At 39.7% G+C, this 27,540-nt stretch overlaps 1 protein-coding gene across 1 annotated transcript; it reads left to right on the top strand.

The window, feature by feature from the left end:
• Positions 1-836: 836 nt before the first annotated feature.
• On the top strand, positions 837-27,540 carry znf106a (zinc finger protein 106a). Its single transcript, XM_042500940.1, has 22 exons — positions 837-898; positions 5,535-5,617; positions 7,022-7,083; positions 9,534-9,728; positions 11,533-13,338; positions 13,914-14,376; positions 15,227-15,296; positions 15,499-15,653; positions 16,163-16,223; positions 16,714-17,085; positions 17,178-17,982; positions 19,406-19,455; positions 21,303-21,448; positions 21,540-21,674; positions 22,188-22,304; positions 23,031-23,222; positions 23,518-23,580; positions 23,747-23,866; positions 24,129-24,200; positions 24,520-24,591; positions 25,650-25,796; positions 26,690-27,540. The coding sequence occupies exons 2-22, from the start codon at positions 5,564-5,566 to the stop codon at positions 26,744-26,746; spliced, it is 5,214 nt and encodes a 1,737-aa protein (XP_042356874.1). The 5' UTR covers positions 837-898; positions 5,535-5,563; the 3' UTR covers positions 26,747-27,540.

Raw genomic sequence — 27,540 nt, 5'->3', positions numbered from 1 at the left:
AGTTTAAATGGAAAAATAGTGTTCTGATTGGATTTTCTAATGATACAATCAGCTGCAATGCATTTTACTAATTATATTCACAACATATTAATCTCAAGAGGTTTTCAAAAATACTTTTGGAGGAGATAGTTAACCCTCTAAAACCTGCCCTGATTTCTTTCAAAAACATAGAAAGAAGGCAATGAGCAACTGAACTGAAAATACCAAAATTAGCAAGAAGTCAATTTTAAGGATTATTTTCTAAAAATGCAAAAAATGTCCAAAAAATATATACGTAACTTTCCCAGCTATTTAGGCGGTTTTTTTTTTCTTGTTTATTTTACCTTTATTTTATTTTTGGACCGTGTGTTGTTAAGGTGCTTGTTGCCTGCTCCCTGTGTATTTTTAAAGAAACCAAAGTAATTTACTCAAAGTTTCAAAGGGTTAAACGCCATAATTATATAAACACAAGCAGCAACAGAAGAGTTAAGCTATTATACAATTAAAATATGACACATATAACACAGACGCATTATAAAAGGTAATTATTATTTGTCTGTTTTTATTTTTTTTTCTCATTACACAGTGCACATTGGAAAAAAATAAAAAATAATCAATAAGTACAGCGGTGTAAAACGTTGCAAAACAGTAAGAAAAAGTATGAAAAAACATAAAGTGAAAAAAAAATAGTAAAGGAATAAAAGCGAGTATAAGTATCATAAAAAAAGCTTTAAAATTCTCTTCTGTCTCGTGTTGTTTGTGTTACAAATACAAAAAACCCTCACAGTTTAGGATTGTTTTTGTCCTGAACGTCGCTGCTCTTGAACGCCTCCCGGTTGTTGGGAGCCGGATGTTGTTGTTAGCTTCAGCGGTGGATGGAAACATGCAGTAGCCCTGCACACAACTGGATGTTTTAAAGGTAGAAAACAACTCTTTTTAAGTTATAAAATGTATGAAAACATGGTGTGTTAGCTGCTCTCCTTCACGCTTTCACAATTCATGAATAATTTACTGCATTAGAGCTGCAACGGTGGTGTCGCTGGCTAACATTAGCACGATGTTGCTAGCTGGCTAACCTACGAGCTAACTGTAAGTAATTCTTAACAGTTCTTCTTAATTCTGTTGGAAGTCTTAGTTTGCGCATCTGCTGTTCCTGCTTTTCGACCCAGTTTTTACGGAAATATCTGCATTTTAACAGAATTGAGCAGCTAACATTAGTTGCACATATGCTAACAACAAACATTCATGCAACCCTCTGCTAGCCCCCCAAGTTTGTCCTAATTTTAATTTAACGTGATAAAACTGTCAGATAAGAGTTAGTGTTGCAGCTGACTAACTTTGCTTTCCTTGTAACGCCAGATAAAGTCGTTATTGATCATTCAGATGTGAAAAGTTGTGATGATGAACTCCTGCAGCAGGCAGCTAACGGTTAGCATGCTATCTCCTCACTCAGTGTCGTTAACCCTTTAAAATATGAGCAAAATAGATCGATTTCTTACAAATACATGGGTAGAAGGCAATGAGAAACTTACCAAAAAACTGCCCAAAAATTTGCAGGACAGTTCCCTGAAAATCAGTAAAAAAAACATTAAATTAAATTAAATTTTAAAAAGAAGTATAAAAGAAACATGACAATTACCCCAAAAAAGCACAGAAAAAGATATATATTTTGTAATATATTTATAAGTTGTTTTAACACAATTTTAAATATAAAATTATTGTAAATATAAAGATAGATTTTAAAAAGATATTTCCTCTCTTTTTTACAAGTATTTTTCCAACCTCCCTCCCCTTTTTCAACTATTTTTAGGATAATTTTCTTGTCACTTTCTTCTGATTTCTTGAAATTCGTGAAACATGTTTGCCAAGTTGGTCATTGCCCTTTCCCTGTGTTTAAAAAAATCAAACCAGTTTGATCTGGCTTTATAGGTAAAATAGACTGTGATGTTGATCCAGGATTCAGAGGGTTAAAGTGCTTCAGGCGCTGACTTTTGTTCTCTTTGTCTGCTAAAGAGCTCAGAGCCTTAGGTTATATTTTGGGTTTCTCTTAACTGTCTGATAAACTTTAAAGATAACTTCCCAATTTCAGTGTTTGCATGAGATTTGCAGAAAAAAGCTGTGGTGATCAAACTCTTTCTAAATTAATCTCACATCAAACATTGTATGTCCCTTGTCTGTTGTTAAACTTTTTAAATCGACTGGTAGTTAACCCTCCTGAGACTTCGGAGAATTTTGAACGTCTTTCAAAAACATATGAGGAAGGCAATGAGCAACTTCACAAGAAATGACGCAAAATTAGCAAGATAATATTACAAAAAAAAACAACTGAAAATTACCTGAATATTAGCACACAAAATCAGAAAAAGGGGAAAAAATGTAGAATGTAAATGTAATTCATGGTATATATGGGATTATATTTAATTAAGTATTTTTCTCATAATTATTTTCTAATATTTTTCTCTCTCTGTCATTCTCTTCTTTCCTTTTTCTTTTATTTTCAAATAATTTTAAATTCATTTTATTGTCAGCTTTTCCTAATTGTAATTGATAATGTGTAATCTGCAAAAATCAAACATTTATCACAAACACATAAAAAGTCAACGCAGAACTATTTTGCAAAAATAGATCTGTAAACTCACATATTTCACAAATAAAAAATATCTATGAATACATTAATTTATATATATAAAAAATAATAAAAATAAAAACATTGGAATATCCTTCTAGCATGTCTAACCTGCAAACAGATATTTTTGAATCTATTTTTGTATTTTTATTTGTGAATCTCAATGTACACTTGCAGATTTGCATCTTTCTCTCTGTCTGTGTTGTTATTTTTTAATATTTGGAACTTGTGTGTGTATTTGCAGATCTGTCATATATTTCCAAAGTATTTTTGTGAGTTTACAGATCTGTTTTTGTATTTCTGGAAGTTGTTTCACATTTACAGATTACACATTTACACACAGACTGTTGAAAGCCTTGCTAAAATAATATTGACACAGATCGAGCTCCATATTTGTGTATTTGCAGATTTGTTTTATATTTGCGAAAAATACTTTTGTGACTTTATAACCCTTTTTTGGATTTCTGGAAGTTGTTTTATATTTACAGATTACAAATTCACACACAGTTTGTGTAAGAACTTAATCCTGCCACAAATAATAATGAGACAAATCTATCTCCATATTCACTGCCCCGCCTGCTGCCCTCTAGAGACTCAGCGGCTGAGAGGAAATATGAGCCTCGGATCAGACGGATAGTATAAATAGCTGCTCCTCTGGTGCTTTGGGAGTGTAGAGAAATGGTGATAGAGGTATTGTGAGGCATGTCATAATGTCAAAAACAGAATATGGGCTTAACTAATGATGCTGATGGGATCTCTAGACATTATCCTGGTCTTTAATAGACTTATTCTACATTAAACTCTGCTGTTCTGATGATAAATCACCCGATATGGTCAAAGAGGTAAAATAGTTTAATTATAAGACAAAGGCCCTTGGAAGAAAAATATTTTTTTCTGAAGCATTATGTTTTCATCAGATCAAAGAGACACAAAACCCTTGATTAATCTTCTTGCATCATTTTGTACAATAATCCTCAGCTTTTATTTTTTTTATTTTCACTCGATGTAGGCCAACCTTGCAGAAATATCAGTCTAGTAATAACTGATCATTCTCCAGCAGGCCAAAAGTTGCACCTCCTTTCTTGTTTGTATCCGATCAATATCCCCCTGAGAGTGGGATGTCGGCTGTAGGAAAGTTTGAGTGCCAGATTTTCTGTGTTGTTGTTGCATTTGTTTTTTATACCAGACAGATCTGGTGAGAAAAAGCACAATTAAATTGCATAATGTTCTCCAACTGCCAATGAGATTGCTGCTTAAAGAGGGTCTGCGAGTCATAAACACGGTGTACTGGTGTTATCATGATACTGGAATTTCCAACTTTAACAGTAATAAGAATACAAGTTAAATAATACAATAAATAAAGAAATCATAATAAAAATCAATACTGTTTCTAACAATACAAACAAAACAAATATTTATATTTGATAGGGATGCATGATTTTACATAACAACTCATTTGGCCAATAACCAATATCGATATATCCACTTTTTTCCTAATTGTAGTAATCATAAAGTCCTTTCTGTAGTAGACTCAGCATCATATTATGTACATACTTTATCATGATGGACCACCAGCAGATGGAGACATTAAATGCAGTGTTTTTTAAAGTATGTAATATTCATTCACTCTGCAAAATGAGAAAATACTTCGACTTAAGGTTGTTTTTTGTACATATTCATTTTATAAATAATTTTTAAAAATTAAAAATTGTGATATTGGCAGAAATCATCAAGTTGGCAAATTCCAATTTTTAATTTTAAAACTAATATCTGCTGATACCGATGATGTGCCTTATTGTGCATCCCTAATATTTGATACCATTTTCGATACTGTGACATTGAAGGCAATATTTTTTTATTATTAAACGATAGCTATAACAAGGCTATAATATGACAATTATAATTTTTTTTTGTCTTTTTTTTGTTGGTAGCAGAGAACAGCAGGATAATTGTGGAAAAAAGACAACAAGTGAGAGTGTAAAAGTGAAGCTTGAACTGGTGTATCAGTTCTGCAAAGAAATAGTATTGAAACAGTTTCAAATATTCAGGATTTATTCAGTATGTATCGATAAATTGATATTTTTGAAAACACTATACCAGATAAATAAGTCAATAACCTGAGCTACTTTGAGTGTGGAGCTATCTCTCCTCTTTGTTAGTTTATTTTTTATTTCCTATTGAACCAAAACTCTGCATGTACACGCTGATATCTTCATTTTCTGACTTTACAACTTCAAAAATAGAGACTAGAGGGATGTTTCCTTTTGGTTTGTTTTGTTTTTGTTGTTATGGTTTTATTATAGACGGTATAAATGCTGTCACGAAAGACGTTCTTTTATGTTTTTATTCTTTACTGTTATTCTCCCCAAAAATGTATAAACTTGTAAAATTTTGGAACAGAACAAGGTCAGTGAACAAACTTAAGAAGGTCATGTCAGTGTGTCTCCAGCAGCTTTGGCTTGTGGCTGGCGGTCGTTTCCCAGCCTGTTTGTGAGCGTTCAACAAGTCCAGACATAGTCTCTGATGCTGCCGATGGCTCTGCTGCCTCCTGGCAGCAGAGTTGCTCCATCAGCAGCACACTGGAATTAGACCAGAGTCCAGGTTAAACCCTGCTCTGACATTTGGGCTGTGTGGCACCGAGGCATGCTGCTGAATAGTTAGGTGTGGTTGTTGAGGGAAAATGAGCCCTCGGCTTCCTGCGCTGTGTTGGTTTGACGAGTCTGAGATGTTGCTGAGAGCTTGCAGAATTATTCCAGATTGTCACAATAATACCATCTATAATCCTATTTTACCAATAATACTCACCACACCACTTTTATTATAATAATAATAATTCAGGATGATGTTGCAGAACTTTGTTATGTTTTACTCTTTGTGAAGTGTGATTGTGGAGCTCTTTCTAACTGAATAAATTCCCTGTTATTGACAGTAATGGATTGATTTCCACGTTTGTTCAAGATGGCGAAAGAAAGAAGGTGCATCCTGTGCGAAACCGTCCACAACTCCAAGCAGGTAACTCGCCCTCAAACATGATTTACATGATAAATTAAAAAATTAAAAATAAAATAAAATAAATAAATAAAACACAATTTCATTTTGTATCCTAACACTGGAGTTGCACAAGTTGTTTGACAAAATGAATATTAACAGTTTGGCAGGTAATCTATTCCACTAAACTGTATATACACTCAGAGTGTAAATCACAAGTTTCATCATAACACATTATATGGATTATTTAGACAACAATACGTTATTTGCTGATATCACAAAGTCTGCCACAATATGATTTAGATTCAGTTAAATTAAATATTAAATTTTAGGGGCCTGTGATCAATATGAGACGATATAAGCAAATACTCTGTCTTCTTCTTGGCTGCTTACCATCGTGTCCCTGCTGCTCTGCTGCTAGAAAGGAGCTTCGCTTGGACAGAAATGGTGGTACAGATGTGCCATTTGAATTTTAAATAATTATCTTAAATAGGGGTCGACAGATTATCGGCCTGGCTGATTATTGGAGCCCATATTTGGCATTTTGCCAAATATCTATGTCAGCATTTTATTTTAATGATCGTCGATAAAATTAATTTATTAAAAAGTGCAAAGAAAGTGTTAGCATGGGAGGAAGTTTTACTTTATCAAACCTCAGGGAGCTATTTTTATTAATTCATTTTTTATTTAAATTTTCACTTGACTATAAAAAAAAAGTCCTGTTTTGATTAAACAGGTGTTAAAGGCATTTAAACAAAGTTTTGTGTTGGAGTTTGTTTTATTCCAAATTGTAAATATTGGCAGAAAGATTTCCATTTTTATTGTAAATGCATATCGCTTTCAAATATCAGTTATCGGTCTCATTATGTACTAATAATCAGTATTGGTATTGGCCCTGAAAAACCAATATCGGTTGTCCCCTAACCTAAAGATGATGATACTATGTATATATTGATGTTTTCAGTTTTTAGTCAGTATAATTATATCACTGATCAATGAATCAATAAATCGATCCAGACTGATATATTGTTTCCCCTAATATACATTTCTCCATAGCTGCAGGGATTTCTTTTATGTAGGTTAGTTATACTGAATCTATTTTTAATTACCTTTGACATTTCCTGCTGTCCAAAAAAACGATTTAGTCTCATAAATAAAAACAGCCTTGTTTTCATCTTTTTAAGAATTCATTTTTTATTATTCAGTGGGGTTTTTTGATGTTGTGTTTATCTTGAGAAGAAAGAGAATTTCCCCTAAAGCAGAATCTCATTGGTTTATGTTAAAAATTAAAAAACAGCAAATCCAGTGATGGTATGTGTAAATTCCTCCTCTTAGAGATCAATAAAGAAACAAGAAAACAAGGAAACGTGCAGAAAAATAACAATGGATGCTGAAAAAAAAGCTATATTTTTCCGTGTGTTTCTGCAGGAGATGGATGAGCACATGAGGAGTATGCTGCACCACCGAGAGCTGGAGAAGCTCAAAGGCCGGTGAGTTATTTCTCCACAAATAAACAACATGCACAAATATAATGTAATTATGAATCATGACTTAAAATGTTCTGTCGAGTTTTGCAGAAAATAGTTACTTATTTATCTCCCAAAAATCATGGCTAGCATGATATCTACCAACATTTTTGGTGTCATAATCTGGACTTTGACTGCCTCTTATTTCATGCATTATTATTAAATATATTGGTAATGTGAAAGCAAAGGTTTGTTTCAAGAGTTTTGTCCAAATGTATTTGGGTCATGAGGCACGTGTGCACATGGGCACGTGCTCATCGCCGTTATTGGGCAAGTGGATATGTGGGCAGCTGTCTCAACTGTGGCAAAATATATTTAGACACAATCTCTCCGGAACAACAGGCGTGACCGATAGAAGGCAACTGGCTATCCTGTGACTCTCGCGTAGATTAGTAAAAGTATGCAGCCTGTCGGTGAGAGGGAGGAATCTGAAGGGGAGTGAATACCGATCAAGGGCCGGAGTCGTTGCTGAGTTACTGGGATCTCATGTAAACATTGTGAGGCAGAGATGGCATCTTTTTAAAGGACCAGTGTGTGAGATTTAGGGGGATTCAGGCGGTTCTAGCGGTGAGGACTGCAGGTTTCAACCAGCTGAAACTTCTCCAAGTTAGAGTTCCTTCAGTGTTCTTTGTCCAGGAGGTTTTTACTGGGAGCTGAATTATCCACAGATGTCTCTTTCCGTCTAAAACAAACAGTCAAGCTGATTTAAGCTGGTAAAAACACCGAGAAAGCAAACAAACAAACAAAAAAACATTTTCACATTACAAATCTGTGTTTTACTCACACTGGTCATCATGGAGGGGCTGCTAACAGTGGTGGACAACACAAAAATGCAAAAAAAAGGTGAATGTCCCTAATTTGGGCTACTATATAAAAATGGCTGGGAATAGTTTTTGTAGTTTTAGTATACATAAGGTGTCCGAGTGCATAAAACAAAAAAAAGTGCCAGTGGAGGATCCCCTAATGTCCCAAAATCCTAGAAACATCCCAAAAGCCTAGAAATGGCCTGAAATCCTATAAACTTCCTAAAATCCTAGAAGCGTCCTGAAATCCTACAAATGTCCTAAAACCCAAGAAATTTCCTAGAATCCTTTAAAATCCTTGAAATGTTCTAAAATCCGAGAAACATCCCAAATTGGAGAAATGTCCTAAAATCCTAGAAATGTTGAAAAATACGTGAAATGTCCTTAAATCCTAGAAATGTCTGAAAATCCTAGAAAGTTTTAAAGTCCTGTAAATGTCCTAAAATCCCTAAACCAGCCTAAAATCTTAGAGATGTCCTGAAATCGTAGAGACGTATATGGGGTTTCAGGTTGAGTGTACCCGCTCTGAGGTAATTAGATCTATTTTAGTTAATTAGACACTTAAGAAAACATACTTAGTGTATTATATTATATTATATTTCTGCCAATATATCCCCCAGAATCCCAGACACTGAAACTTTACACATGAAAGTTGAGTAAAAAAAGAAGATACAAACAGTTTGCAGAAAGGAACTATGAAATAAGAGTTATAGTTTCACAAGAGTGCATGTTGATCTAGAAACTGTGTGCAGGAACGAGAAGGCTGAAGCTTAACTTTAACTCCAACCTCATGCAGCTACATTCATGTTGCATTTCTTTCCACCTCTGCAGCTGAGAAATAACGTGTCAAATCAATGAGAGTAACCCTATCTAACTGATAAAGCGTTTGCCAGCTGCACGAGAGGTCAGAAAATGGCAGCATGCCATGACACAGATATGAGAAAGAAATTGAGAAGGAGCCAGCAAAGTCACAGAGCCGCAGGATGACATACCCGGGAGAGGTTTTGAAGTGAGCAGCTGCACACAGCTCCAGTTACTTTGCTGGGATTGGTCGGCAGGATGCTCGGGCCGGTCTAATAACACATGCTGGGCCGGAGGGGGGCCGGCTCATGGCTCTCTGAGAGGACTGTGGGGTCAAATACACTCATTTCCTTGTGTAGAGACTCAGAGCGCAGCAGACACCATCATGACAGGGCACTAGGCTGAGGGCACTGTGCCTCTCTCCCCTCCAGTGCTGCACGGCTGGACGTTAACAGCGATCACTAACATGCTGCCGGGGTCCAGCCTGGCTGCTCCTCCTGCTCTCGCTCTGCCACCTATGGCCTGCTGAAGATTAGAAACAAACAAGATCAGGATGATAAAGATTTTACCTTTTTAACAAGAGAAAATTACAAGTTAGCTACCTCCTGATCTGTCACAGATAGACAATTTGGATAAGTTTTAAGGATTGTTGAGTATTCTCCTCTCCTGATTTTATTTTGACTTTGAAGTAACAGAAAGTAGAGCCAGACTACGTCGTTTTAAAGGCTCTGCAGGCACAAAAAAACCAGACTAGATCAGAACTATGCCGGAAGGAACGATTGACCGCCCGCTCTCGCCTTCCCTCCCCAGGGACTGCGGGCATGAGTGCAGAGTGTGCAAGGTGACGGTGGTGAGCCTGACCGACTACGCCAGCCACATTTCCAGTCCCACGCACAAGCAGAACGTGGAGGTCGCGGAACAAAAGCATGCTGGGAATGACCGGGACGAGGACTACTTCGACCAGGCTTTTGTGGACCTGATCGAGAAGAGAAAAGAGCAGATCAGGTAAGAAAGTCATGCTGTTGAACACGTCTTTAAAAAAAATGTTGTGAGCTTTTTTAAAACCTGGAACGACATCAGTTTTTTGTGCTGCTTTCAGACACCTTTCACGTACATTTAAACCTGAATTGGTTTAAAAAGAGATGTCCCACAAATTGCAAGAAATTAGGAAAAGGTGACAAGAAAATAACCAGAAGAAAAGGGAAAAAAGTTTAGAAATGTTTTATTATTATTATTTTTTGTCACCTTTAAAAAAAAATCAGGCAATTTGTTTGTAACTTCTCATGTTTTTGATAAAAAATCAAGCCAAATTGCTTTAAACTGGGGGAATAATAGTCAGAAGTGTTGCTTTAAAATAATAGAAAAAAAGTTGGATTTGGGGAAAGTTAGACTTTTAAATGCTTATTCATTGGTGAAAACATATTTTGTTATATTTCCTTTGCAGTGCTTAGAATAAACTTTTTAAGTTGTTTGCATTGCAAATACAAGAAAATCCAATTTTTGGGGTTTTTTTTTTTTTTTAGTCAGTCAAAACATGTTTTATATTTGTCAGCATGTCATGTGATCACTAGACGAGGCCTCATTAAAATATGCAGTTTTAAAACTCTAAAACTTTATAAACTTCCACTGCAAAATTTCTTGGATTAAAGATTAAACACTCCTCCATGTTTAGAATGTTTTTATGATTCAATCACAAATATAAATGTGAGCGATCGCTCTCCAGTTTGTCGTTTGTGGTACTTACGCCTTGTATAGTCACATTTAAGCTCGGTGGCACTCACAGGCCTGTTTTAGCTGCGGCTGGAGTCGCATGTCAGGTCTGCAGCCTAAAATAAAAACATGACTGCACACGCAAACTTCAAGATTACCGACCTCCTGCAAACGCTTAAACACAACCAAAAGCCTCCAGTCTGACCCAAACATGCTCTGAAATGTGGAATAAATTCCACAGAATTACCTTTTACATTTATTACGGGGTTTTAAGATTGTAAAAGCACAGATCATCCTTAAATAATCAGCTTTAAAAATGTCTTTTGTGTCAGTTTGGCTCAACACGCAATGTTGGCCTCACTGTCCTGTTGAAAACTTGAGAAAAATGTCAAACTGCAGAAGTTTTGGGATTTGTGTAAAGACAGTTGAAGGCAAACATGCAGCTCTCAGCTCGTCACGTGTCAGATCTTCTGCCCCTGCAGGTCGCTGCTGTAGGTCACACTGTGAACTGATCCCTGACATCTGACAGCAGACGGCTGGGACGCTTTTAAAATCTTATTAAAATGACTTAGTCACTTTAAAAAGCAGTTTCTCATTGCAGAAACAGAGTCCTAATTCTGATTTATAGTTGTGACCTTTAGCCTTTGTGAGCATCTGTTGTGTGTCTGCGTCAGCTTGATGAAGCAAATTCACACTTGGTCAGTGCTAATCACATCAGGGAGCAGCTTCCTCCTGGTCTGACCCTTAATCTTGTCAAATGTGTGTCCTTCCTGCTTCCTGCTCCCCTCCCTACTTTGCTAATTTGATCATTTTGCTTCTGATTACTGTGTGTGTGTGTGTGTGTGTGTGTGTGTGTGTGTGTTGTGTGTGTGTGTGTGTGTGTATGCTAATGCCCCCCCCCCCCCTTGTTTCCATTTGTAAGTGCATTGTCTGATCACTGTATTCCCGTATCTTTGATTAACTCTACATTAATTATGGACTGTTTGATGCATCTTACATGCTTTTCATTCGTCTTTGTTTGGATACTTTTGGCTGTGTTCGTACATATGGCATACATTTTTGGCAAGATTGTGTTTGATGTGTCTGTTTTTGTTTGTAGAAAAGAGAAAGAGGCCGCTGCTGCGAAGCTGGCAAAAGAAGAAGAGGAACGAAGGAGAAAGGAGGAGTTTCAGCAGAGGTTAAAGGAGCATTACCGGCTGGATTGCACCTTAAAGCAGCAGTCGCAGGGGTTCGGTAGACCCACTCACCACAGAACTTGGTACAGGAACGACCAGTATAACCCTAACGCAGGCGAGGCACAACCCTGGCAGCACGGCAAACAGGGAAGGAGCGCCACGTGGCACGCTCAGGAGCCTCCCAACCTGCAGAAATGGGCGTCTGCAGAGTTCGCTGGTGGAAACTTTCATTGCCAAGACGGTTTCGGCAACAGACATTGGGATCAGGGCGCATTTTACGGCAATCAGCGGAGTCGACTGCCTTGGCTCAGCAACGGAGGCAGCAGTAACGGGGTCTACGGTCGAAATAATATCGCACAGAACCCACAAAGGGGCCGTCCCCTAAACCATATGGGGTCTTTGTATCCTCCTCCACCCAGTTTTTTCACACAGGCTCTTAACCAGTTTCAGAGTGATCAGGGGGGTCAGCATGGCAACAGGCTCCATAATGGGGACGGACAAACAGGAGAACCAGACCACAGCAGTAAGACCTCAAAGCCCTTTGGTAGCAATCCAAAGCTGGACAAAGCCTGCCGCTGGTCTCCCTATCCGGTCGCAAAGGGTTTAGAATCTGTCCCCCATAAAGAAACCAACACAAACTCAACGGACAAGTACCCCAAAGTGCCCCAGAAGCAAGACAAGGCGAAGGAGACCAGCGCTCCTAACAGGCAGTCTCGCCCTGAACAGAAACAGCTGACGTCAAGTGGACAAAGCGCGGATGAGAAAGGAAGTCATCAAACAAACCCTCAAACCAGACCCAGAGATGGGAGCAGCAGCAGCAGCGGGAGAAGCAGCAGTGCTCAGAGAGAAACTCACCAAAACGCCACGTCTGGACCTTCCAGTCAGAAGACAAATATGCTACAGAAAGACCGGAAGACAGTTTCAGGTGTCAGCAGTGGATCTCAGCTCAGCAGGGCCTCCGGTCAATCCAAATCAACCCCAAAGCTGACTGGACTCAGTTCCCTGATTTCAGCAAACGGGCCTCTTCAGTCGAGGCAAGAACGGCAGCTCCAAGAAGTGTTCAGGAAAGCCAGGCAGGCTGTGCTAGAGAAGAGGGGCTCTTTGGACAGTTTAAGAAAAAGCAGGATGGAGCCGACGCTGCACATCGCGGAGGAGCAGCGGAGTCAGATCGGAGTCAACAAAGAGAACAGGCAGAGTGCAGCAAAACCAAATCTACCTGATCTAGTTAGGACAGAAAAGCAATCTTCAGACAGCAGCCAGTTTCTCCAATCGCTGCAGGTGAGCACCTCGACCGTGGAGAGCTCAGAGCCTGCAGCGGCGCGCCGGGAGAGAGCGGAGAAGGAAGCGTGCCCCGTGGCGCCGGATGAAGCCGCACAGGCTGTGGAAGCCGCGCAGAGCTCAGAGAGCGACACCTCCAGAAGTGGTGAAGCTCAGGCGGTCTCAAACACGTCGAGTCTGTCCAAACTTGACCTGCCTCCCGTCCTGAAACGCGACCTGACCAAACACATCAGCTCCAAGAGCAAAGCAGGCGGCCACGAGCCCAACCTCAACATCGCCAGACGGGTGCGAAACCTGAGCGAGTCGCGGAGGAGTGACACCGAGAAGGACTCGGGGCTCAAACCGACCGTGCGTCAGCTGATCAGCTCCTCTGGGTCTCGACGCAATGTGAACTGGGAGCAGGTGTATCAGGAGGTCAGGAAGAAGCAGGACAAAGGGAAAGGCATGCCCAGGTGAGTTTGATCTTACATTTAGAGCAGGGACACTCAACTTGGTTTGATTGGGGGACACTTTTGCAAAATGACAGGAAGCCAGGGACCTGTCACAGCAACCCCATACATGTTTATAGGATTTTAGGACATTTCTTGGATTTAAGGGCATTTCTCAGTTGTCAGGGCATTCTTGGATTTTAGGATGTTTCTATGAACTTAGGACATTTTTAAGATTTAAGGACATGTCTAGGATTTTAGGACATTTTTAGGATTTTAGGATGTTTCTCAAATTTGAAGACATTTCTAGGATATTAGGACGTTTCTTAGATTTTTAGGATTTCAGGACATTCCTCGGACTTAAGAACGTGTCTAAGATTTTAGGACATTTCTACATTTCTGAAGGGGATCCTCCACTGGCACTTTTTTTTTATTAACAAGCTCTATTTTGATGCTCTTTTATGCACTCTGGCACCTCATGGATACTAAAAGTACAAAAATAATTCCCAGTGTGAATCACTTTAATTAGAGAATTTGATGTATTCTTTCAACATATTTTCAGATCTTTCATTACTTAAAGCTCATGTTGTGTGCTCCAGGTTTGGGATAGAGATGGTGCCGATGGACCAGGAGGACCAGAGCCAGGAGGAGGAAGACATTCCCCTGTTAGAGGGTTTCCAGTGGGAGTCGTTGACGGACGTCTCCACCTCCCGAAAACGCTCCTTATCGGAGAGCAGCGTTGCTCCTGCACCCTCTCACTCCCTGTTCACATCCCTCATGTCAAAGGAGACGGCTCAGAGGGAAGCCCTCGGCTCGGAGCAGCAGAGATCCTCCACATCTCCTGACCCCATGTTTGCTCAAGGGAACAAAGACAATCAGCGTCAGCAGGAGGTGGAGCAGATGCTCAGTCAGTTTGAGATTAAAACAGAGAAGCAGCCAGAGAAGCTAACTTCAGAGACAGTGAAGGCCCTGCAGCGGTCTGATTCTGTGCTGGGAGACAGCAGCTCGGGGACGGAGATGTGCGATGGCCAGGGGACAGGGAAAAGGCGAAGAGCAGCCGGCGTGAGTATAGGAAGCATTTTTCTTCACCGATTTTACACAGTTGACCTGCAAGAAAGGTGATTTTAGATTAAATTAAATTATTAAATTTACATTCGGACTTAGTTCTGGGTGAAAAAAGAACCTGCAGAATAGAGAATGGGTGTTTTATGATAAATATATTAAAATAAAATCAAAATAATAATGGTTCAGTAGTCCTGTGACTGCTGTCTTTGAGTCAGAGATAGAGTTTCCTAACAAGGCGAGCTACCAAACAGATCCATAAGAGTCGGCTCTATCTTTGGCACCACTTGGAATATGAGAGCAGCTTATGTGTGCGTTACAAACAGATAAGTATTCATTTAAATTGTATTTCCTGAATAACCGATGCTTTGAAATATAATATAATGTTTCACATACATAAAATACCCCAAAATGGCCACTTTAACATCCTGATCAACAGAGATATGTGAGAAGCAGATGGTTATTAAAGGATTAGTGTTTTAGGTGTGTATGTACAGTACTCTGGTATTTGCATGTCGAGGTGCTGGTTCAGGAGGGGGTCTTAAAAGTCCGTTAATCTCCTACTGAACTGTCAGCAGTTGCATTGTATTGTGGGTAATGTAGGCTTCAGGCTTTGACAAGGAAAAAGAAGAATGCATGCAATAAAAAAGACCATATCTCTGTTCCTGCTGCACCAATTTTTAGTTTCTTTTTTAAAACACTGTCAGTCTAAGTATGACAGTGTTATAGTAGTGCAATGCTAAATCAGCAGAGTACTCCTTTAAAAAAAGGCTGTGTGACCAACCACTTTTATTTGTGTCTGCTATAATAGAAACAAGCAGAATGTCACTCCTTTCTGTCTCGCCTGCAGGACGTCCCCAGTGCAGAGACGTCTTGTTTGGAACACAACAGCAAAAGGAGGAAAGTCAAATCCAAAAAAGGTTAGTCTACAAGTTATGTTGCATTGTATACATAAATACTTTTAATTTAATGGCCTGATGTTATTTGTTCTTTATGAAGCGCATTCCTCTTGGCAAATTGTTAACAACGACCATAGAGCAACAACAAAAAAAAGGACAACAACAAACTCTGACTTGTGCTACAGCTGGTTCATGAGTGTGTTTTTTTTCCTCCTGTGTGCAGAGCGTTTACAGATCGACCAGCTGCTGGCGGTGTCTCTGCGGGAGGAGGAGCTGAGTCGCTCCCTGCAGACGGTGGACAGCAGTCTGATCCAGGCGCGTGCTGCGCTGGAGGCTGCATACTTAGAGGTGCAGCGTCTCATGGTGGTTAAACAGCAGGTAAAAAAAAAAAGTGTGAAACTTTACTTCTCATTTTGATTGCAATTATCTTTTATGATTGCGAGTGTTAGAGTTTCCTCTCTGAGTGGTTTATTCTCCCCTGGAGAGTTGCCCAGTTTTGGGGGTCGGTGCAGTTAAAGCAGATGTTCAGTTTGCTGATCTTTTCGAGTATTTATTGATTTTACGGCCACCCCATTATTTCTGCCGCCAACGTAGGAAAGGATATTTTAATGTGTGTGTAACATGTGTAAAGGCTGGATGATAGTAAAAGTTAAGATACATTTATAGACAAGTATAGATACATTTATTCATATTTATTCAGAGCTTTTAGGTCCCTTATTGTTCTTGCTTTAAGTACAAGTCTCATGTTATGATCCTAAGTCATTGATCGCTATTTTATTTTATTTCATTTCATTTCATTTCATTTTATTTTATTTTATAACCAATCACAAGCAGAAATATTCATTTTCTGATGGCTCTTGTATGATTTTTTTCCTTCTTTGTTTCAGATGACTGGAGAGATGAGCACACTGAGAAACAAACGCATCGAGTTACTAAAGGGGATGCAAGGTGAGGACATGTCTTCAGTCCCAGTCACACTAAGACAACATCAAAGAACTAATGATGTCAAAGGCTACTGTTTTGTCTTCTCATGTCAACTGTATCTTGCCAAAAAGTTGCACTTGAAAACAAATCAGAAAACGAAGCTTCCCTCAATGCTGAGCTCTGCGACCGACTCAACGTGCTAAATTGGCCAAAAGGCTGCTGTGAAGAGCTGTTTAGTGCAAACGTTGCAGGACGCAAAAACTTGAGCAAGAGACACTCACCGATGGCCGGGCATTGACTGCTGACTGACAGCTGGCCTGGTGTGTCAGGGCTCTTTGTATAAAATACATGAAATAATGTTTTATTGACTACATTTGATGCCAGAGCTATGACATCTATATTAGAAGTATTTTGACTAATATTATTTGTTAATGAAACAGTAAATTGTATTTTAGAAGTTTTAAATACTGAAATAAATGGTGAAATGAAGTTTTTATTGTATATCTTTCTACAGGAAGTATGGATGAGGCACCTCTGCTCAAACTGAAGGAAGAAAAAATGGATTCAGTAGAAGCTGAGCCATGCATGCCCTCCTCAAATCTGCTCTCCTCTGTCACCGACACCGCTCCTGCTCCTGCTCCTGCTCCTGCTCCTGCTCCTGCTCCTGCTCCTGCTCCTGCTGCTCCGAGTCCAAGTCCTCCTGCTGAGCGCGCCTCCCCTCCGTCCCCTCCCTCCTCCAGCCTTCCCTTCGTGCCTTTAGTAATCAAGCAGGAGCCTCAGTCTCCTGTCTATGTGAGCTCAGAGATGGACCCTGCGGACAGTATAACTCACTGTGCTCACAGCACCACTCCAGAGCTGCCGGACGCTCCTGCTGCGTCTCCACCAGGTAACAATCGCTCAGTAGACTTTTAAAAATGTCCTCTAAATTTCTGTTTGTGCCACTTACATTCGATCTATGTGCATATGAAACTTTTGCAGATCCTGCCCTTAATTTCCAGCCATCTCCTGACAGAAAGTCTGAGCTGTATCAGACTAACTGGGAGAACTTTGATGAGCCGGCAGACTCCAAAGACGGCCTGTCAGGACTGGTTGAGACAACAGAAAAGGCCATACAGGCATCCAGGAACTGTCTCGCCTCTTCACTCGACTGCAAATCCTCCATAAAGCTCCTGTCGCCCAGCAGGAGAGGCTCAGAGGTGGGGAGCGTCGGTGACTGTGCGGCCACGCAGTCCTTCGAGCCGCCGTCTGTCCTTAACCTGCCTGCTTCTCCGTCTGAACGCGCGAAGCGTGTGAGGAAGCTGAAGAAGAGGAAGGTGTTGAAGAAGGCCCAGGGGACAGAGCAGCCTGAGAGCAGCGACACAGAGATAGACGGAGAGGCCATGAGGCCGAGGTGGCTCCGACCGCGCAGGAGACCCAGCGGGAGCTCTCAGGTCAGCACCTCTACGCCGCCGTCAGAGGACAGAGAGGGCGACGTGAACATGGAGGGTGTTGAGGAGGCTTCCAGGCAGCTGTTTCCAAATGTCAAACTGGAAAAAGAAGACCCCAAGTCCCCCAGACACATGGTGGAGCTCCCCCAGGTGCCCCACGCGGAGCTCACAGTGAACCTGGACTCAGAGGAGAGCATGGAGATCACCGCAGCCTGTCAGCAGCCGCACACCGACTCCCTGGCTGCGGCTTCACCTCCACCTCAGCTCCCAGACTCCTCCAGACCTGAACCACAGAGCCTGGCCTGCAACGAGGTCACCTCCACCAGTGACATGGAGTTATGTCGATCATCAGAAAGGTGAGACTCACCGTGGCTCACAATGTCGACTCTAAGTCCTCTTATTCACTTATTCTAGAGCAGGTATCACCAACTGGCGGACCACGGTCTGGATCCGGACCAAAACTTCGTCCTATCCAGCAGTCCGCTCCAGCACTCGGAAATATCCGACAGTCCGCTCCAGCGCGTGGACATGTCCAACAGTCGGCTCCAGATTCAGACTAATTCCTGAGTAAAATGATTAATAATAACACAGACGTTTGACAGAAGCTGAAGTCAGAGTCCTGCAGTCAGGAGAGGTTGGCCTATTATCAGCACAATGTGCTTAAATTTACCTGAAGTTTGTTGAAAATTTAGCTTTTTTATATAATGCTGGAAAGTTCAATAAATGATAATAAGTCATATGTTTATTACAGTCTAACACTGCATGGTCTAATGAAACTGTGTCAGTAAACTGTGAGGGCAAAAAACAAACCACAAAAAAAGCAAAATTATTAATCGTAATCGAGGTAAAAATAATAGGTATGAGGTCTGGACCTTTGCTGGGAGGAAACGACCCCTTTGAATTTTAGGTGAATACCCCATTCAAGAAGCTTTAACTGTATCACCCTGCAGTTTTCCATAATCTTAGGGAGTCTGAACATCTGCAGGTCCCAGGCTACCGTGAAAACTCCACCTCCTGATGAGGACTGTGTGATTCGCTCAAAACCTCCAGAATACGCAAAAAAGTAGACTTTGAGTTGATCATTTTTTTGTCAGTGTTTTGTCTGTTTTGCATTTGAAATAATATTGAAGTGAGATTGAAAGTGTCAGTAGAAGCTGATAAATTTAAAGATAAACTGCGCTTTGAAAGTTGGAGATTTGAATCATCAGTCAGAGACCCTCAGTTTACTGAGATTGCTTTGAGTTGAGCAGTTTTTTTTTTCCATGCAGTGGGCTCCTGGGAAAAACATTTTGGTCCCCAGACTTTGCTGCGGAGTGAGTGCTCTTGACTTTCATGCTACTTTTTGAAACAGAGCTGTGGACATGCCGGCAGCGGCACAGAGGAGGCAAAAAATGTTTGACATTAGTACCGTTAGCTGGTTTACTATACAGCGTGAATGTCGCTGTCATACTGAACGTCCTGCTGAGCCCCTTTCAAACTTTAAAACTTTATGTGGAAAACAAAAGAAATCTCAATATTCGTTGGAAACAGCTAAATCTGACTCGACTGGTCAGGTTCAGCCCTCAAGATAACCTTGTTATGCTGTAAAGTTAATTATACTCATTCACTATCTCTGCTCTTAAAGCTACAGTCGGTAGCTTTTATGAAAATAACTTTGTATCATATCTGCCGAAACTGTCATGAAATCACAATCAGCAGGATAGACAGGCAAGAAATATGAAAAATCAAAAATCAAAAATGAAAGCCAAGTCCCTCATCATTTCCTCCTTTATCCCACAGTGACATGCCGTTTTCCATGACGTCGCCCATGACGATGAAGACCTCGTCAGGTGAGTTATTCATGTTATGAAGTGTTGGGTTATGCTCCAGCAGAACCAGCTGCATGATGTGGTGTTCGTCCACACAGGAAATCAGTGAATTATGTGGTTAACGGTGTGCATTCTTAGACAGTCTCTCATAGGAGATATTTATTTTCAATTGATTTTTCACATTAAAGGTGAAAAAAATAAATAGATCTGTCAAAAATTAAAAAAGAGAGCTGGAGAGAAAAGTTAAAACCCAACTTTCTGTCACTGAGTAGGTGTTAATGTTGGATTTTCTATTTTTGAAAATTACAGAAATTATCTGATAATCCAGTTTTCAGTCATGAGGAAGTGGGGGTGCGATTAAATACATTTTTACTTCTTTTCACTCCTTTTTAAAAGTCATTGTGTATTTGGCCATGCTTTATGTTTTTCATTTTCTGTAATTATTCCTTTGTTTTTGGTCTGTCTGTCTGTTTTTATAATAAGTAATGATATTTTTGAGTGATACATTTTTTGTATTCTTTTATTTATTTATTTATTTTTGCGGTAAAGGGGAATTTCGGTGTTGGTAGCTCGCCGTCACTTTGCTGTTAGCCGTGATGTTTGAATACATAACCAAATGTAAAATCACACGACCTTCTGAGAGACCAGAACTAGAAATGTCGTCCTCCTGGACCACCAGGTTAAAATAGACGCTCTGACTGCCCAAATTGCTTTTTATGGGCACGATATTCATAGAGCTGTTAGCAGACTTTCAGTGAGGCCGTATGAGCCGGATGAGTGCAGCGACAAACACACACAACTTTCTAAGAAAGTGTATATTTAACCTGAAGCAAACTGATTACTGCGCAGAAAAGCATTTTAAAAAATCCACATTTAGAAAATGATCGGTATGACCTTTATTAGATGGCATTTGTTAAATCGGGTCCTTTGATTACAAAAATAACTTATATAAATCCTAAGATCTTGTATATTTGAGTTGTTTTTTGTGTTTTCTACCAAGAAAGTTAAGGAAAAGTAAATTTCTTTATATGTTTAACACAATCTGGAGAGAGTTCAGAGAACAAGAGATCTCTGCAGCTGTTTATTTGTAGTGGCTAATGACGATGTTTTAGTCTTCATAGCTATGAAGAAAATAATAATAATTTTTAACCCTTGCGGCCTGTTTTAATATCACACACATTCATGTAGCTCTGTGCACCAAATACGCTTTGAAAATTATTATATATAAATATTACTGATTTCATGAACATCAGTCCTAATCATGAATATCATTAATTTTCTGAATTTTAACCCTTTTTTGTTTTTGGATGTAAAAGAAAAGATTTATTTTCAATATGCAACATGCAAAGTACATTTTTTTTTTTAATCATCCCAGTCTGGGATACGTCAGTGATTAGCAGCAACATTAATTGTGACAGTGCACCTAGTGGAAATAGCATGTGTTTTCTACATAAATATGGTAAAAAATGACATCTTCAAGTGGAAAATTGTAAAAATTACAACAGACACCCAGAAATAATACAATGCATGTTTTCAGCTTTGATGGCTGTGGGATCAAAAATGTCAGTTTGAATGGGTTTCAGTGGCACATTTCTTTGCACTTAACAGTCTGAATGTAACTATTTAGTTTCCACAGTGTATTTTAGATTTATTGTAGGAGCTGAGCTGGAAACTCGCTGGTTAAACAAAAATACACAACTTTGCCAAAATTGATGCCATCTGCATGAACACAGCCAAAAAGATCAGAAAAAATGAAGAATGAAAAGTGCTTTAAAATGCGACAAACAGTCCCTACGGTTTAAAAGGAATTCATGGCATTTTAAATAAATTGCTTTTATACAAACACTCTTCATCTCTGTGTTTCACAGATGCGTCCTCTGACCACGGTGAGGACGACTTGCCCACTGACGGCGTGTTTGAGGGCCACCAGGAGGCGGTGAACGCCATGCAGATCTACAACGGGCTGCTGTACACGTGCTCAGGAGACCGCACCGTCAGAGCCTTCGACCTGGTGGTGAGTGACGTCAAAATGTCTTTTTTTTTGTGATTTCTGATTTTCAGAGAACGTAATAATCGATCAAACGTGTATTTTCTTGTTGCTGCAGAGTCACAAGTGTGTGGGCGTGTTTGAGGGTCACAGCTCCAAAGTGAGCTGCCTGCTGGTGTCCTCAGCGCCCAGTCTGCATCATCGCCTCTATTCTGGTTCCAGTGACCAGACCATCTGCTGCTACAGCCTCAAGGTAAACACACACTCATCTTCTTTTACTCATTAATCACATCAGAACTCATTGTTTTTGCAGTGCTCAATGAATCAGTCATTCTCTGTTTGATTTGGTCAGATTACGGGATTTATTGAGCGAAGTATTGATTAATAAGGATGGAAAAAGAAAGATCCTTTTCATTATTTTGAGCAAGTTTCTTGTTAAAATACACCAGCACAAAAAGGCTTTTTGTTACTCATTATATCTTTTTTATTTCGATTGTTTGCTGATTTTGAGTCTTTTATTATCCATAAATTGCGCAGCCATGTTTGTGAATCATATTTTATTAATGTTTATGTTGTGGGAAATAGAACTAGTGTGCCATGAGAATCTTATACTTCAATCTCAAAATGTATAATTAGGACATTTTTATACAGTATTCACCTCAAGGTGTATCCTCTTCTATGACTGTTTCATCTCAGTGCCTCAAAACATAAATTAAGTCAATTAATTTCTGGAATCTGACGCTCAGTCGATGTTTCTTCTCCTCAGACACGTGAACTGGAGCAGCAGTTCTCTCTGTCAGACCGAGTCCTCTGCCTCCACAGTCGGTGGAAAATGTTATACGCTGGCCTTGCAAACGGCACCGTGGTGACCTTTAACCTCAAGGTGAGAGAATTAAGTCCCCAGAGAGTTCCACGGTCACACTGTTTGTGCTGTCACTTTAAGGCAGGGATAGGGCCCAGACACGTGCCACATTTTTTGGACCGCCACACCCTTTTTTTTCAATGTAAACTTGCAAAACGTGCACTAAAAAGCGTGAGCGACACAGCTGCAGCAGGCAAGTGTCCCCAAGTGCCTGTTTTAAGGGCACAACAGCAGCTCCAATCAGTTAATTGAACAGTAATTTTCAAGTGCAAATTTAAAACATTTACAGCTTCCTAAATGTGAAGATTTGCTTTTTATCTTATGTGGCTGTATACTAATTATTTTGGGGTTTCGGCCCGTTTTATGATGCCACAGCAGGTATTTTTTCACTATCTCGTGACATTTTTATGACCAATTAATTGATTCATTTATAAAATAATCTGCAAATTAATTGATAATAAAAAGAAGCATTAGTTGCACAACTAATATGATCCATCACAGACCAGTTGTCTAATTAGCGCGCTGGAACAGGTTGCTGCAGTATGAGCATGTTATTGAGATCATAAGCTGTCTTTAAGGTCATATGTTTACAAAGTTACTTTGCAACAAGTTTAAACAAAGATTTTAAATGCATCATATCAGGAAATGCATTCAGCTCCTCCGGATACCTTTAGGGGAGAAAATGTGTAAATGTGCGACGGTCTCTATCAGGAAGAATCAATTTGTAATCTGTAATCATTTGTTTAGACAAACAAGCAGATGGATGTGTTTGAGTGCCACGGGCCGCGAGCCGTGAGCTGTCTGGCCTCGTCGCAGGAGGGGGCCCGCAGGATCCTGCTGGTCGGCTCCTACGACAGCACCATCAGTGTGAGGGACGCCAAGAGCGGCCTGCTGCTGCGCACGCTGGAGGGACACACCAAGACCGTCCTCTGCTTGAAGGTGAGCTGAGCGTCAACACTCAGACTTTCTTACTGCCGGGGTTAATTTAAAAAAAAAAACATACATTTTGCATGACATATTTGATGCTTTTTAGTGATGCAAAAATGGATTTTGGATAAATATATCAAAAAAAAGATTTCAGAGAACTGTGCTAAGATTGTGTCAATAAAATGTTTTATCTGTGATAATATTTTAATATCTGTTCCTTTATCAAGTTTAGACTTTTTTGTTTTACATTTTGAGTGCTGAGAATCATTATTTTAGTGTGCGTTTAACCCCTCGTTGTTCCTCTCAGGTGGTCAACGACCTGGTGTTCAGCGGCTCCAGTGATCAGTGTGTCTGCGCGCACAACATCCACGTGAGTCGTCCTTTTCGTCTCTTTCTACGCAATTAGATTTGATGTTACAATTTTACGTACTAATAGTTCTTTGTTGAAAATGAAAGCCTTTTTCACGGTGCAGCTGAATCCTGAATTATAACCTTTGAGAAACTTTAATGACACTTTATTATTTGTGCCTCTGCAGAGCGGAGAGCTGATGCGGGTCTATAAAGGTCACAGTCACGCTGTAACTGTCGTGTCCGTCCTGGGGAAGGTGATGGTGACCGCCTGTTTGGACAAACTGGTCCGCGTCTACGATCTACAGGTCTGCATCCTCAATCCGCCTCTGTCTGTGAATAATATCAGTCTGTTAGCAGCTCGGTCCATTGAGCATTTTCTCATGTACATTTCAATGAAAACGCCATTTCAGCATATTTTTGTTAAGCTCAGAAACGTAATTCTAAATAAAGTTTATTGCAAGAAAAAGGACAGTGTGCAGGAATTGTGTCTACGAGCCTCAACAGTCAAGATTTGGGCAAATTTTCATTCAGATCTGAATAATTTTAACCGTTTTTTTCTGTCCACAGTCTCACGAGCAGCTGCAGGTCTACGGGGGACACAAGGACATGGTGATGTGCATGGCTGTCCACAAGAACATGGTGAGAGTCCTGCTTCTCACAGAGCTATATGATTAAAAAACTGTGAAATTAAACAAGGAAATACATTAGAAACATTGATCATAGACATCATAAAGCAAACTGTACCCAGCTGAAGAATAAATGTATTTGATTGGGCCTCAAACATGGTGACAGTGCTGATCATTATGTTTTGTGTTACTTGATTTTTCACATTTGAATTAAATTATAACCTGCTAATAAGTTTATCTTTAACATAAAATCTGCAAATTGGGTTTTTGGAAAACATGAGCCAAAAAGTTTGGATCTTTACTTGTTTATTTGTGTTTATTTTGTGTTTCAGATCTACACCGGTTGTTATGACGGCAGCGTGCAGGCCGTCAAACTGAACCTGATGCAGAACTTCCGCTGCTGGGTAAGATTAGGGATGGGGGGCGGAGCCGAGAGGGTCAGGGATCATTTATTTTTTCATAGTCCTGATGGCACTGTGAAGCAATTTAAAAAGAGACAGGGTTTTTTTTCTGTAGCTAGTGTGATAAACCCTGAAAGCCTCACCAAAGGTAACAGGTACAACAAAGGTTATTATCGGCTGTCGCTGTTAAAACAGGCTTTCTTTAGACTTTGTGCCAATCCCATAACTGAAGCTGTTTAGTGTCATTTGACTACCACACAACATCACTTACTGCCCACTTCCACATTTGAAGTGACAGTTGCTCTGATGCCAGCAGAGAGAATTATATATAATCACACACACACACACACACACACACACATATAAAATAGGGAAAATAAGCACCAGCTCCAGTATATAAGAATATGAAATATAAAATAGAAACACAGTAAGAGTAAGCAGTTGGCACTGTATGTAAATATTATTATTTTTTGAAGTATGTAAATATGCTCAGTATGTAAGTGTGTAAACATAAATGTAAAATACTCAGATTTAAAATTTCAATTTGAAATTTAAATTCCAAAATCTAGATTTAGGTGTGTAAAATATAAAACTATAAAACTGTGCTTAATGCTACAGTGTAATGTATCAAACAGTATGTAAGTTAAAATAAAAGAACATAAATATGTGTGCAAAAAGCTACAACAATATATACATAATAATATGAATATTTGCAAAACATACGATGTACAACAATGTGTTAAATGTGGCCTCGTTCAAGAGTTAAAGAATATTGCAGTATTTGCATAGAGGAAAGCTGCGGTTTAAATAGAATATTGCCTGAAATATTGCAGTGAAAACAGTGATGTAAAGAAATACTGCACCTTAAAAACCTTATTGCACATTGACATAATAATAAATAATTGTGAAATGTAGCTGAAGGCGTCAGTCTGTTGTTTCAGGGTGTCAGACGCTGATATTATTTCCTGTTATTCAGCTCACATGACGCACAAAGATTCGTGTGTGACGGTGATTACAGCGAGCGCTGTCGCTGGTTAACGGTGTTTTTTTCGTGTTGACAGTGGCACGGCTGCTCGCTGGTTTTCGGGATGATGGATCACCTGCAGCAGCACCTGATCAACGACCACGCCAGCGTCAACTCCCAGACGCTGAAATGCCGCTGGAAGAACTGTGAAGAGTTTTTCTGTGCACGCAACAGGTCCAAGCAGGTATTAAAAAATCATACTTTTAACGCACTTTTAGCAGCGTGGTGTAATGGAACAAAGTAATAATACTAAATAACAAATGTCAAAACATGATAAGAAACTCTGTTTTTAACGTGAAAGAACAGTACAGGTTCTGTGTGAATAATAATAAATACGAACAGTAACCGACACTTTGTACATATCAGATAACATTTGCAGTCGGGGAAGACAGATGTTGTTTTTTCAGGGCAAATACTGATACTGAATATTAGTACTTAATGATACTTTCTGCTGATATTTGATATGCATTTACATGAACAATGAAAATATTTCTGTCAAAATGTATAATTTGGAATATAACAAACTCCAAAACAAAACTTTATTTAAATCCTTTTAAAATGTTTTATAAAAACTGAAACTTTCAGCATCATATACAGCAAGTTTCCAGCAGCTTTTTTAATAAAGTTCAGTGAAATAAGGATGAATAAATAAAATTATCTCCCTGAGGTTTTATGAAGTAAAAGTTCTCACATGCCGACACTTTCTTCGCATGTGTCACAGACTGCCTAAAAGCAGAAATAAGCACACTTTTTCTTTAATTAACTTTATCGGTGATCATTAAAATAAAACGCAGATACAGATAATTTTCTCCGGTATTCGGCCAGCGCAGTGATCTGTCAACCCTTAATTTCTAGTGTCAGATGTTTAAAAAATGACTAATAAATCTGCCCTGTAACTTTTGTTCCTCATAGACTGAAAAATATAAACCTAAGAGGAAAACACATCCATCAGCAGACGGCCAAAACACTTTCGTAATTACAGTAAAAAGTAAAAATACGGTGAATACGATATTTCTGAGGAGCACGTGGAGGCAGCTTTAGGTTTCAGAGATTTAGGATGTTTTTTGTGTATTTCAGGGGATGCTGGTGCACATGCAGAAACACGCTGCAGAGGAGGCTGAACTGGAGCCTTAAGGGGCTGCTGGCCCCTCCCTCTCCTGCCCCGCCCCCCCCCCCCCCCCGCTGTTAACCTCCCATATTGGGGGGGACGATCTTTGGGACCCACTTATCCTCGCAGCGCTCCTGTTCGAGCCCGACGAGTGGCGTCCGCCGGTTCCATCCTTTATGTTCGGTGTTGGAATCCAACCAGAATACAATCATGACAGGAGGGCCGTGCTGTTGTTTTTTTTTTACGTTAACAGAAACACGCCTTCCTCTCTTCGCCTCTTTCTCTGTCCGACCACTTCCTCTTTTCGCTGACCAAAGTAAGACAAAGACGTTGTTTGTTGAAGAAGCTTCAGCGCTGCCGGGATCAAAAGGGGTTTGTTCCGCTTTTCTGTCGCAGAAACCGTCTTCCGGGATCGGTTCGCTCCAGTATGGCATGGGCTCAGAGATGTTGTTGTTGTTGTTGTGCAGTTGTGACGTGTCATTTTGAGCAACTTGTTTCTTTTCTTTTATTAATTAGTCGTTCAAATTTTTCGTTATTTTTTTTGACATATAGGAGAGATTTAAAGTCTCCCGGGCCGGTGTGATTATCTGTTTTGACAGCATTGAAGTGAAACAAATTTATTTATTTTCAGTTTGAGTTTTTTTTGTTTTTTCGGAAAACAATTTCTTTTTTTTTTTGGTTTTGTAGCAGTTTAGGATTTTTTTTAATTTTTAAATTTAATTTTTTTGTCGTAGTTGCTCAGTGATATTAAGGTGTTGAGGGACTTTGGTGCAGTGTTGTGTGACTCGGCCTGAAGTTGCCATTTAAGAAGTTAAATTTG

The sequence above is a fragment of the Plectropomus leopardus genome, chromosome 14, assembly GCF_008729295.1.
Source record: "Plectropomus leopardus isolate mb chromosome 14, YSFRI_Pleo_2.0, whole genome shotgun sequence".
NCBI lineage: Eukaryota > Metazoa > Chordata > Actinopteri > Perciformes > Serranidae > Plectropomus > Plectropomus leopardus.
Note: the sequence above shows the minus strand (reverse complement) of the source record. Positions and strands in the feature narration are given on the sequence as shown.

What these genes read in the sequence shown, in the direction of transcription:
- znf106a (XM_042500940.1), top strand. Translation starts at nt 5,564, where the DNA reads ATGGCGAAAGAAAGAAGGTGCATCCTGTGCGAAACCGTCCACAACTCC. An exon ending in CCGTCCACAACTCCAAGCAG is followed by an intron (nt 5,618 to 7,021) that starts GTAACTCGCCCT and finishes GTGTTTCTGCAG; the next exon opens with GAGATGGATGAGCACATGAG. An exon ending in CACGCAACAGGTCCAAGCAG is followed by an intron (nt 25,797 to 26,689) that starts GTATTAAAAAAT and finishes TGTGTATTTCAG; the next exon opens with GGGATGCTGGTGCACATGCA.